The sequence below is a fragment of the Hyperolius riggenbachi genome, chromosome 11 (genome assembly GCF_040937935.1).
Source record: "Hyperolius riggenbachi isolate aHypRig1 chromosome 11, aHypRig1.pri, whole genome shotgun sequence".
NCBI lineage: Eukaryota > Metazoa > Chordata > Amphibia > Anura > Hyperoliidae > Hyperolius > Hyperolius riggenbachi.
This window is the reverse complement of record NC_090656.1, coordinates 7,561,597-7,573,959: the sequence shown is the minus strand read 5'-3', so window position 1 is coordinate 7,573,959 and position 12,363 is coordinate 7,561,597. Positions and strand designations below refer to the sequence as shown.

At 46.0% G+C, this 12,363-nt stretch overlaps 1 protein-coding gene across 1 annotated transcript in view; it reads left to right on the top strand.

Moving 5' to 3' along the window:
* Window positions 1-2,455: 2,455 nt before the first annotated feature.
* The window catches only part of DNAJA2 (DnaJ heat shock protein family (Hsp40) member A2), a 57,404-nt gene continuing 47,496 nt past the window's right edge, over window positions 2,456-12,363 (top strand). Inside the window, exon 1 of the mRNA XM_068259658.1 lies at window positions 2,456-2,649. Within this exon, the coding sequence (XP_068115759.1) occupies window positions 2,572-2,649 (78 nt within the window). The 5' untranslated portion in view covers window positions 2,456-2,571. The remainder of the gene's footprint in view (window positions 2,650-12,363) is intronic.

The window sequence follows — 12,363 nt, the reverse complement described above, 5'->3', positions numbered from 1 at the left end:
GGGGTCCCAGCGCTGCATCCTCTCTACTGAGCAGTACGGGGGAAGCCTCTTTTGGATCCAGAGCCTTCCCCTTCCCGATGCAAGTACCGCCCAGGGTCAGGGGAACATTTTTTTCTTACAGGTACACTTTAAATGACGTGTAGAAGCAACACGCAGCTCTGGGAATGAAGCTAGTTGTCGGGATCAACCGCTGCATTTACACGAAAGCCGCTAAAAGCTACTACTGGCTTTTGAAAACAGCTTCCATTCGTTTGAATGGAGCAGCGGTAGATCCCCTTTTAATGATGCTTTCAACATTTGCAGAAAATGCTGCCTTTACAGCCGTATCTAACTTTTTTTGCTTCAATCTACCTCAGTCAGGTACCCTTGTGAGAAAAATATGGAGGCTGCCATATTTATTTCCTTTTAAACAATACCAGTTGCCTGGCAGCCCTGCTGGTCTATTTGGCTGCAGTAGTGTCTGAATCACACCAGAAACAAGCATGCAGCTAATCTTGTCAGATCTGACGATAATGTCAGAAACACCTGATCTACAGCATGCTTGTTCAGGGGCTATGGCTGAAAGTATTAGAGGCAGAGGGTCAGCAGCACAACCAGACAAATGGTACAGTAGAATCTTGTTATTGCAAACTCTGACTTAGTAAACCTCTGGATATAGTAAACTCAGTCCTCAGTGCCCAGCAAATGTGTCTATATACATATAAATTCTATGACTTATTCTGATATAGTTAACTTCTGATATAATAAACTTCTGATATAGTAAACTTCTAATATAGTAAACTACTTTTCCTGGTCCCTTGGAGTTTACTATAGAGGGATTTTACTGTATTGCTTGTATCTCTACTGTAGAGATTGGTAGACCCTGAATGAGTGTAAAAAGATCCCATGCAGATATACAAGCATTACAAATGGACAAGAGTTGAAGCGCCTCTTGAAGACAACTGTAGTGAGAAGACTATGGAGGCTTCCATATTTATTTCCTAGTAAACAATGCCAGTTGCCTGGCAGCCTTGTTGATCTTCTGGCGTAAGTCGGAACAAGCATATGGGTAATCCCTTAAAACCTGAGTCAGCTGAGTTAGAGTACCTGATCTGCTGCATGCTTGTTCAGGGGCTATGGCTAAAAGTATTAGAGGTAGATGATCAGCAGGGCTGCCAGGCAACTGGTATAGTTTAAAGTGAACCTGAACTGAGTAAAATTATTTAAAATAAACACATAATGTACCTGCAAATGAATATTACATACTCACCTCACTGTCAGTTCCTCTCAGAAGCTCACCATTTTCTTCTTACAGCGATCCCTTCCAGTTCTGACAATATTTTGGCAGAAATGAAATATATCAGTTGCTGTCAGTTATAGCTGAAAGCAAAACTGAATGTGAAAGGTAATGTCCATGTTTACCTATGGCTCAAGTGAGCGATATTACAGCGTAACAGTGTGCTGACCAGGAAGCTGTTATGGTGTAATGGCCATTTTTAAAATGGTGGACAAAGAATTCCATTGACCACAGTGCACAACCAAGACGCGGGAGAGAAAAAAGATATTGAGGAGTAGACTACACGGGAGGTAAGTATGACGTGTGTATGTTTATTTTATACTTTCGATGAAGGAGTCTGCACACAGACTTAAGTAGCAACCAACGTGAAGTTTATTGTCCCATCGCATACATATGCAATAAATGTCTGACCTGCATAGGCCGACCATCGTTTCAAGGCCACAAAGGGACCCTTTGTCAAGGCAGATAGCAGAAAGACAAATACTTGAGCCCGGCACCAGCATACCCACAGATGTGAGTGCGGTTCTTTGTGAATTGTATGTTTATTTTGACTTTTAATTTACAGTTCAGGTTTGCTTTAAATGGAAATAAATATGGCAGCCTCCATATTCCTCTCTCCTGTTGGCCTTTCAGTACAAAAGCTATTTTAGTGGTTAGTGGAATCTTTATTTTCTTACTGGTCTTCTGAACCTCCCCCCCCCCCCACTTCTCTAAAAATGATGCTACAAATAAAGCATAATAATGATACATAACTCTGGTGTGCTTATTTAACATATCTCCTGCAATAGCAAACTTCATTTCCATCGTGCTAAGTATTATATTTTAATTTCCTACTAATATTAGCTGATTGTATAACACCCAGGAAGGAGCTGGTACTTTTGTCAACCAGCAACAATAGTCCAGTTTTTCCAGAATGGTTTCTCTATTATGCCTTCTGATATAAATAGCGTTCACTAGAACTTCCTGTGAGTGCCCTATGCTTACAACTACAACTCCCAGAATGCCTCAGCGGTAAGGGGGCGGGGCCAGGCTGCCTTTCAGCTCTCAGGTAACAGCTCTGACGCCCCGCCTCCGCCTGTAGGTGGCAGCGAGGCATTGTGGGAGCTGTAGTCCCGCCTCTCTGCTGCAGTGTGTGAGCCCTGAGCAATGGGGAAGGCTGCCAGCATCTGGGCGGGGGCGGATGACGTCAGTGGGTCACGTGGGAAGGTGACGTCGCTGCGCTGGTTTCCGGCCTCTTTCTGTCCTCGTTCCCCCGGGTCTCTCACCTCTTCCCGCAGCAGCAGAGCCCCGACAACATGGCCAACGTAGCTGACACCAAGCTGTACGACCTCCTCGGGCTGCAGCCCGGCGCCAGCGAGAGCGAGCTGAAGAAGGTGAGGAGAGCGGCCGGGGACCGGCCTGGGAGAGGGGGGAGGGGAGGTACCTGAGGATGAGGCCTAGGAGGGGGGGAGGCCTGGGGGGCACCTGAGGGGGAGGGGGGGGAGAGTACCTGAGGATGAGGCCTAGGAGGGGGGGAGGCCTGGGGGGTACCTGAGGGGGAGGCCTGCGGGGGGGGGGGGGGAGGGAGAGAGTACCTGAGGATGAGGACTGGGGATTATCTGAGGGGAGAGGAGGAGGTACCTGAGGGGGAGAAGCCTGGGGGATTGCCTGAGAATCAGGCCTGGGGGAGAGGGGGTACCTGAGGGGAAGGTCAGGTGGAGGGGGTACCCAAGGATCTGGCCTGGGAGAAACCAGAGGGGGAGGGGGGTACCCAAAGATCTGGCCTGGGAGAAACCAGAGGGGAAGGGGGGTACCCAAGGATCTGGCCTGGGAGAAGGAGAAGCCTGGGGATCACCTGAGAATCAGGCCTGGGGGAGAGGGGGTACCTGAGGATCTGGCCTGGGAGAAGCCTGCGGGAGAGGGTACCTGAGGATCAGGCCTGGGAGAGGAGGTGCCTGAGGATCTGGCCTGGGAGAGGAGGTGCCTGGGGGAGAAGGGAGAAGCCTGGGGGTGGTGAGTACCCAAGGATCTGGCCTGGGAGAACGGGGAAGCCTGGGGATCGCCTGGGAGAAGGGGGGTACCTGAGGATGATTCCTTTGGGGGGGGGGGGGGGGATTTGTATACCAGCGTCAAGGGAAGTCTTGAAGGGGGGGGGGGAGAGAAGAGATATGTACACAAACCTTACCAGCATACGTCACCACACTGTTTTCCTTGTGGAAGGGCAGACTTGTTTTGTTTTTTTGTTCCAAGTTCCTCTGTTCTTCTCAGATTAGAAATCATATTTTAGATACAGCCGGATCTCTTTATGGTAAACTACAAGGAAGCTGGCCAAGTAGTGTACTATATCAGGATTCATCACCCAGCAGGAAACGCTATTTGTGCTACCGACCAGATAGGTTTAGTGAAGTTGCAGAAGCGATAGCGGTAGTGACCGGCCATAGCCCAGTGGGATGGTCCCTGGTGTGTAATATTAGCGTTATTGTTTCCTCCTAGGTCCCTCTATTTCTTGCAAACTAGCATATGCCACCAAAGTGACGCAAGCTGGGAGCTGTCGTTGGTCTGTGTGGTTTAACGCTGGGTACTTGCAACTAAACCGCGGACACCACTCCGTACAGCAGATTGTTTAGAAATAACCCCAGCGACTCTTTTGGGCAACACGGATTCACCGTCAGTTTTTTGTTGTTACCTTGTGTGTGTATATGTATATGTATGTATGTATGTATGTATGTATGTATGTATGTATGTATGTATATATATATATATATATATATATATATATATATATATATATATATATATATATATATATATATAATTTTTTTTTTTTTTTTTTTACTAGTAAGTAAGGGGGAGGGGGGTATAAAAATGCCTTCCGCTTGTTATTTCTTTGTCTGGGGAAAGGAGTCCTGGACACTAGCTTGATCAGAGGGAGAGTAAGCGATTTCAGGCATACGCTCTTGTAGTAGTACATCATGTTTGATTGTTATAAAAACAGATGTACCAAATAAAAAGCTGTATTGATTGATCATTGATCAGGATAGGCTTCAGTTTTAGCAGGGAAGCATGGATGGAAGTAATACATGATAGAAAGTAGCTTTGTACTTCAGCAGTGGGGTTTTGTCTTTATCAATAAGGGACGGTTATGCTGGGAATACACAGTTCGTTTTTGCCTTCGTTTAAACCTTCGTTTCGATTGTGCCTTTTGTCCTTTTCGATCCCGAAATAATCGGTCATACGGTTAATATCACCACCCACGGTTTCGTTTTTTTTCCGATTCTGATGGTTTCGTTTTTCCAATGATCGAAGGCTGCAAAGAAACGAAACGAAAATCCCTTTTTACAGGGACGGACTAGCATAAACGAATATATAATCGATCTGAACAGCCATCAAGCCTACCAATGGCTCGATTAGATGGATAAAGAGAGATAATATCAAACATGTTCGATCACTAGTCGTTCGTTTTTGAGGTCTATTAATCGAAACTATAATGAGATTATGACTATTTTCACATACGTTTTCAACACTCGATTCGTTTACCGAACGAATCGAAGGTTTTAAACGAAGGCAAAAACGAACCGTGTATTCCCAGCATTAGGGGCCTGAACAACAAGAGGGGGGTGGGTGTTGTGGGAAACATTTTATCAAAAGGTAGAATCTGACTCCTTCTCCTTTTTATTACTATTATTTTGTGCTGACGTCTTCTGTAGCGCTGTACAGAGTTGTCTTGTCTCCTACTGTCCCAAGAGGGAATCCTAACAGCAGTATTTTTGTTTCTACTATACTAGTATTACTCAGCTGTTTTTAGTCCCTCCCATTACTTTTATTTTTTTATATAAGCCGGCCTGTTGCTTATCTATAGAAGCAAGTCATGACGGTACAATGTGGGAAGGCCTAGTGAAAGCAGAACTTAGGTTTGCCCTCAGACACGGGACAGAACTCCCTCTCCAGGGGAAATAGATTTTTGTCTGCTTTCTGTTTATTGCAGTTTCTTTAATCAAACAATGATAGTTTGTACAGTTGCTGAAGCTATGATGAGAGAAGTTTTGAATCAGGATGATCATCTGACTTTACAATAATCACATGGTGAGTTTGGAGGAAAGAGGATGTGTACCTGTGACTTGGTTGCCAGAATTAGCTGTAGAAGTTTCTGATGACACCATGGTTTGAGTCATGCAAAGGTGGCCATACACACATAGATTGCCTGCCAATGTGGCAAGCAGGTCGATTCCTCTGATCTGAATCTCATCAGAGAGGGTTGGAAGCCTTTCACACACTGTACATAGATTTCAGATTGAAATCTACTGAGAATCTATCGAACCGCAGTGGTGCACTGTTCAATGCAGTGCAATGGTGCAGGCCATTGATGTACAGCTGGTCCTCCAAGATTTTTCGTCCAATTTTAGATTACTATTGATGCGGCGTTGTGACTTAGATATCCATAGAATCGACAGGGAAGTAAAATGTTTATGGCCTGCTTAAAGGGGTTCTGTGGAGTCATTCAATAAACAGACACTTTCCTGGGGCTTCTATCAGCCCCTTGTAGCTGTAATGTCCCGTGCCGTCCTCCTCCGATCATTCGTTCCCCGCCGCTGGTCCCGGTCTGATTACACGTGTAACAAGTCTGCGGGGCCATGCACACTCGCATCTCCGGGAGCTTACGGCGCAGTACAAAAAAAACTCATACTGCACCTGCGCAGTGAGCCCCTGGAGACACTAGCGGGCATGCGCATTATTCTTCTTGTTAGACGAACAATTGCGTGGTGACGGGGAACAAGTGAAGAGAAGAGGACAGCGCGGGACATGACAGCTACAGGGGACTGATAGAAGCCCCAGGTAAGTGTCTGTTTATGTTTATTGAATGACTTCACAGAGCCTCTTTAAAGTGTACCAGAGACGATGGAAAGTTTTGATACTTATCCGGGGCTTCCTCCCGCCGCATAAACGCGTTCGAGTCCCACACTGTCCTCCCGCCGCTTGTCGTGATCAGCCCTGGTAACCGGTTCAGTCGGGTCCAGTTTGGGTCTACTGCGCATGCACAGACCTCCTGCACATGTGCTGATTCGATCAAAGAGAGATCTTTCTCATGGCCGATCTTCCCATCATCTATATCTACATGTATGGCAACCCCGATATTATCATTCAATACTTACCTTGATGAACGTAGCCTAAAGGTGGGCATCTATCAGGCCACTTGGCCGACTGACCCATCCGTTTCGATTATTATAATCGGATGAAAATCGGTGCTGCCAAGTGCATGCCGGACCAACAATGCGCCCAATTATGGGACAAGAATTGGTTGCATTGTTGATTGCGCATGCTGCAAGATGATGGGCCAACTTGCTTGATCGGGTGCACGGCGGGAACGGCATGCAATTTTGCAAAATAACCCCCGGCACTGTCCCCCTTAATGAAAAATGCCCCCCCTCCCCCGGGGACCAGTGTAAGGTATACATTACCTGTCCGCGGCCTGCGCTTGTCCCTCCACTGCTCCAGGCGCATTCCCCTCTCCATACACACGCCCCACGTGATTTCCTAGTAAGGGCGCGCGTCTGTGACGTCACACACATGCGCCCTTACTAGGAAACCATGTGGGGGTGCATGGAGGAATCCCGGAAGCCAGCGGGGGACACGTGGAGGCCGTGTACAGGTAATATATGTTTTACATGAGGCACCAGGGGGACATTTTTCGTGAGGGGACAACGTCAAGGCAGTGAGGCGGACGAATGCGACACATAAGGCCGATTTCGGATCGATTTCAGCATGAAATTGATTGGGAGTTGGCCTGCGGTGTATGGGCAGCTAACCGATCCTTCTCTTAGATTCGATTGAGTCTCATCTGCCCATCATCTCTTTATGTATGGCCACCTTCACCCAAATCTACCTAAAGAGAGACTCGTATCAGGGCTTCCGCATCCTCACCTCCCTGGTTTTCCCATCCTAAATCTTCAGTGTATGCCTACCGACATAAGGATTGCTGGTGCCAAAATAACACAGCGGCAAAAATTCCACATCAACCAAAATACCATTTATTCTCCATATAAGTTGTAAAGACAAGACTTTTTAGGTTTTTGCATCAGGTCTGATGAATTATATCTGAAACGTGTGTATTTGTACACACACTATATAAATAGGAACGCTAAAGTTACATTCCTGATATACAGGGATGATACTACTGGATATTTGACCCTAAATGTGATTTCGTCTGTGTTGGTCGAATGCCTGGAGATAGGAGTGGTCACTGTGGGGGATCCTGTGTGGTTAAATGCTGATTGGGATGGCAGGAGGGTGTCGGTACAAAAATCACCCGACTCCTATTTTGACTCCGGACTCCTCTGTATATGAAATCTCTGACTCCAGGTACCCAAAATGGCTCCGACTCTTTAGTCTAATACTTACCAGGGCTGTGGATTTGGTACCAAAATCATCCAACTCTTCCATTTGTGAAACCTCCAACTCCGACTCCAGGTACCCAAAATAACTCAGACGCCACAGCCCTGGGCGGGAGGGCCTGCAGGCAGCAGAGAGTACCACAGTGAGCGGTACAAAGCTAGTGGAGGCAGATGGGTGTTATATCAGATCTCTGCCGAGATCTGAAGCATTGTACTGTTATATCAGATCTCTACCGAGATCTGAAGCATTGTACTGCTCTGCGATGTCTCAACTAAGGTAGCCATACATCTAGTGATTCTGATTCAAATGACAAAGCAACTATTAAAGGGGCACTATGGCGAACAAATAGTAAAATGTTAAATATGTGCAAACATAGACAAATAAGAAGTACGTTTTTTTTCCAGAGTAAAATGAGCCATAAATTATTTTTCTCCTATGCTGCTGTCACTTACAGTAGGTAGTAGAAATCTGACATTACCGACAGGTTTTGGACTATTCCATCTCTTCATAGGGGATTCTCAGCATGGCCTTTATTCTTTATAAAGATATTTCCTAAAAAGGATTTAAACAATGATGCTGGCCAGCTTCCCTGCTCGCTACACCGTTTTTTGCAGTTGGACAGAACAACTGCCTTTCATTAAGTACTTTTGAAAATAAATCCCAGAGAATCCCCCATGAAGAGATGGACTAGTCCAAAACCTGTCGCTTCTGTCAGATTTCTACTACCTACTGTAAGTGACAGCAACATAGGAGAAAAGTAATTTATGGCTCATTTTACTCTGGAAAAAAACATACTTCTCATTTGTCTATGTTTGCACAAATTTTAAATTTTAAAATTTTTCGCAATAGTGCCCCTTTAACCACTTGATGACCCACCCTTTACCCCCCCTTAAGGACCAGCGCTGTTTTGAGTGATCTGTGCTGGGTGGGCTCTGCAGCCCCCAGCACAGATCAGGTTGCAGGCAGAGAGATCAGATTGCCCCCCTTTTTTCCCCCCTATGGGGATGATGTGCAGGGGGGGGTCTGATCTCTCCTGCCTGCCAGCGTGTTGCGGGGGGGGGCACCTCAAAGCCCCCCTCCGCGGCGAAATTCGCCCCTCCCTCTTCTACCTGCTCCCCCCCCCCCCCGGTGATCGAGGCTGCACAGGACGCTATCCGTCCTGTGCAGCCAGTGACAGGACGTCCCCTGTCACATGGCGGCGATCCCCGGCCGCTGATTGGCCGGGGATCGCCGATCTGCCTTACGGCGCTGCTGCGCAGCAGCGCCGTACAATGTAAACAAAGCGGATTATTTCCGCTTGTGTTTACATTTAGCCTGCGAGCCGCCATCGGCGGCCCGCAGGCTAATCACGGAGCCCTCCCCGCCGTGATTTGACAGGAAGCAGCCGCTCGCGCGAGCGGCTGCTTCCTGATTAATTAGGCTGCAGCCGGCGACGCAGATGTGCGTCGCTGGTACTGCAGCTGCCACTTTGCCGACGCACGGTATAAGCGTGCGGTCGGCAAGTGGTTAATAGTTGCTCTGTCAACTTAATCAGAATCACTATGGCTACCTTTAGCTGAGACATCGCAGAGCAGTACACAATGCTTCAGATCTCGTACTTTTTATTTGTATATGTTTGCACATATTTTACATTTTAAAATTTTTCTCCATAGTGCCCCTTTAAAGAATCAACTTCAGTATGGTTGATGAAAATTGGACTAGCGCCCCACACACTACAGGCGATGTCCTATGCGATTGACCTTCACTAATTGATCTGAATGATGTTGTGTTTTTAAGCTCTGAATACAAATACAAAAATCGATTCACAGTCAGTCGAAGGACATCTGAACAGTAGCCGACTCCTGTGCGATCGATTGATATTTTATATCCTGCTCAATAAATTAAGCTGGTCGATTCGACATATCAGCCACTTTTCATCAATTGGGCACACTGGAGCACACTCGATTTTCTCTCGATTCTACAGGGAGTGCAGAATTATTAGGCAAATGAGTATTTTGACCACATCATCCTCTTTATGCATGTTGTCTTACTCCAAGCTGTATAGGCTCGATAGCCTACTACCAATTAAGCATATTAGGTGATGTGCATCTCTGTAATGAGAAGGGGTGTGGTCTAATGACATCAACACCCTATATCAGGTGTGCATAATTATTAGGCAACTTTTTTTCCTTTGGCAAAATGGGTCAAAAGAAGGACTTGACAGACTCAGAAAAGTCAAAAATAGTGAGATATCTTGCAAAGGGATGCAGCACTCTTAAAATTGCAAAGCTTCTGAAGCGTGATCATCGAACAATCAAGCGTTTCATTCAAAATAGTCAACAGGGTCGCAAGAAGCGTGTGGAAAAACCAAGGCGCAAAATAGCTGCCCATGAACTGAGAAAAGTCAAGCGTGCAGCTGCCAAGATGCCACTTGCCACCAGTTTGGCCATATTTCAGAGCTGCAACATCACTGGAGTGCCCAAAAGCACAAGGTGTGCAATACTCAGAGACATGGCCAAGGTAAGAAAGGCTGAAAGACGACCACCACTGAACAAGACACACAAGCTGAAAGGTCAAGACTGGGCCAAGAAATATCTCAAGATTGTTTTTTCTAAGGTTTTATGGACTGATGAAATGAGAGCGAGTCTTGATGGGCCAGATGGATGGGCCCGTGGCTGGATTGGTAAAGGGCAGAGAGCTCCAGTCCGACTCAGACGCCAGCAAGGTGGAGGTGGAGTACTGGTTTGGGCTGGTATCATCAAAGATGAGCTTGTGGGGCCTTTTTGGGTTGAGTATGGAGTCAAGCTCAACTCCCAGTCCTACTGCCAGTTTCTGGAAGACACCTTCTTCAAGCAGTGGTACAGGAAGAAGTCTACATCCTTCAAGAAAAACATGATTTTCATGCAGGACAATGCTCCATCACACGCGTCCAAGTACTCCACAGCGTGGCTGGCAAGAAAGGGTATAAAAGAAGAAAAACTACTGACATGGCCTCCTTGTTCACCTGATCTGAACCCCATTGAGAACTTGTGGTCCATCATAAAATGTGAGATTTACAAGGAGGGAAAACCGTACACCTCTCTGAACAGTGTCTGGGAGGCTGTGGTTGCTGCTGCACGCAATGTTGATGGTGAACAGATCAAAACACTGACAGAATCCATGGAGGGCAGGCTTTTGAGTGTCCTTGCAAAGAAAGGTGGCTATATTGGTCACTGATTTGTTTTTGAATGTTAGAAATGTATATTTGTGAATGTTGAGATGTTATATTGGTTTCACTGGTAAAAATAAATAATTGAAATGGGTATATATTTGTTTTTTGTTAAGTTGCCTAATAATTATGCACAGTAATAGTCACCTGCACACACAGATATCCCCCTAAAATAGCTAAAACTAAAAACTACTTTCAAAAATATTCAGCTTTGATATTGTTTTTTGGGTTCATTGAGAACATGGTTGTTGTTCAATAATAAAATTATTCCTCAAAAATACAACTTGCCTAATAATTCTGCACTCCCTGTATAAAATGATCGTATTGAGTGGTCGATCGTACAGCCAAATCTATATGGGCCAACTTAATGCTAGGTACACACTATACGATTTTGTGGCAGATTTACCTGTCAGATCGATTATTTTCCTTTCTTTTGATTTTCGTTCTCTTCTATGGAAATCGATCGAAATTCAGATCGGACATATTGGAAAAATTGATCTGGCAGGTAAATCTGCCAGAAAATTGTATCGTGTGTGTGCCTAGCATTAGAATCTAGAGTGTAGAGTCATCCTACAATATTGTTCAATTATCTGCTGCAGTCAATTGCTAAACTAGCAACAAACATTTATTTAGACTGTCCTGGGCTTAACGGGGCGAGCTGGTAAATGATTGATCTCAACCATTTACTACAAATAAAATGTATTTCCAGCCTTAACTAACCTTTAGGTTCTGAACCTGACTGAAGGCCATACATGCAGCGTTTTTACTGGCCGATCGACCATCCGATTTGATAATTTTATCAAATCAGTATGAAAATCTGTGGTGCAACATTTCCGCCCCATCTGTGGTTTCAGACCAAAATCGGTCAAACGCATCGATTGGACAAGCTGGAAAATCTCAGCCGAAAGTGTAACGGCATTCGATACTGTGATGATGGGCGTAAGCGATGGAATAATGACCCCCCCCCCCCCCCAGTGTACAATGTACACGGTGCCCATGCTCTGTAAATTCTGACCTGTCCTGCTAGCACAACTTCTGGCGTCCTCCTCCTTCACCCCATTACTGCAACTTTACCCACGTGCCCCATAGTTCAGGCACTCGAGGTGACGGCGGGGGATGCTGGCGGGACAGGTGAGTATTTACAGAGCATGGACACCGGGGTGTACATCATAGAGCTGCGAGGACTTGAAAGTAATCAGCACAGAACTGTAAATAAACAATTCTCACATTGCTTACTATACTTGCATAATGTCCTTGACTTGTTTGTTAAGCAACTGCCAAGACAAATTCCTTGTACCGTCTTTCCCCTAAAGTAAGACCTATCCCGAAAGTAAGGCCTCCCTTATATTTCAAGCATGCTTGAAATATAAGGCCTACCCCGAAAATAAGGCCTAGCTGGGGGCGGGGCGCTGTGTGTATGGGGAGGTGCGTGGTCTCTTACCGCACCTCCCTTGTGGCTGCGTCCCCCTCCGTTCCTGGTAATTCCTCCGGTGGCGGCGGCATTGTAATTCATCTGTGAGGGCGCCCTGTG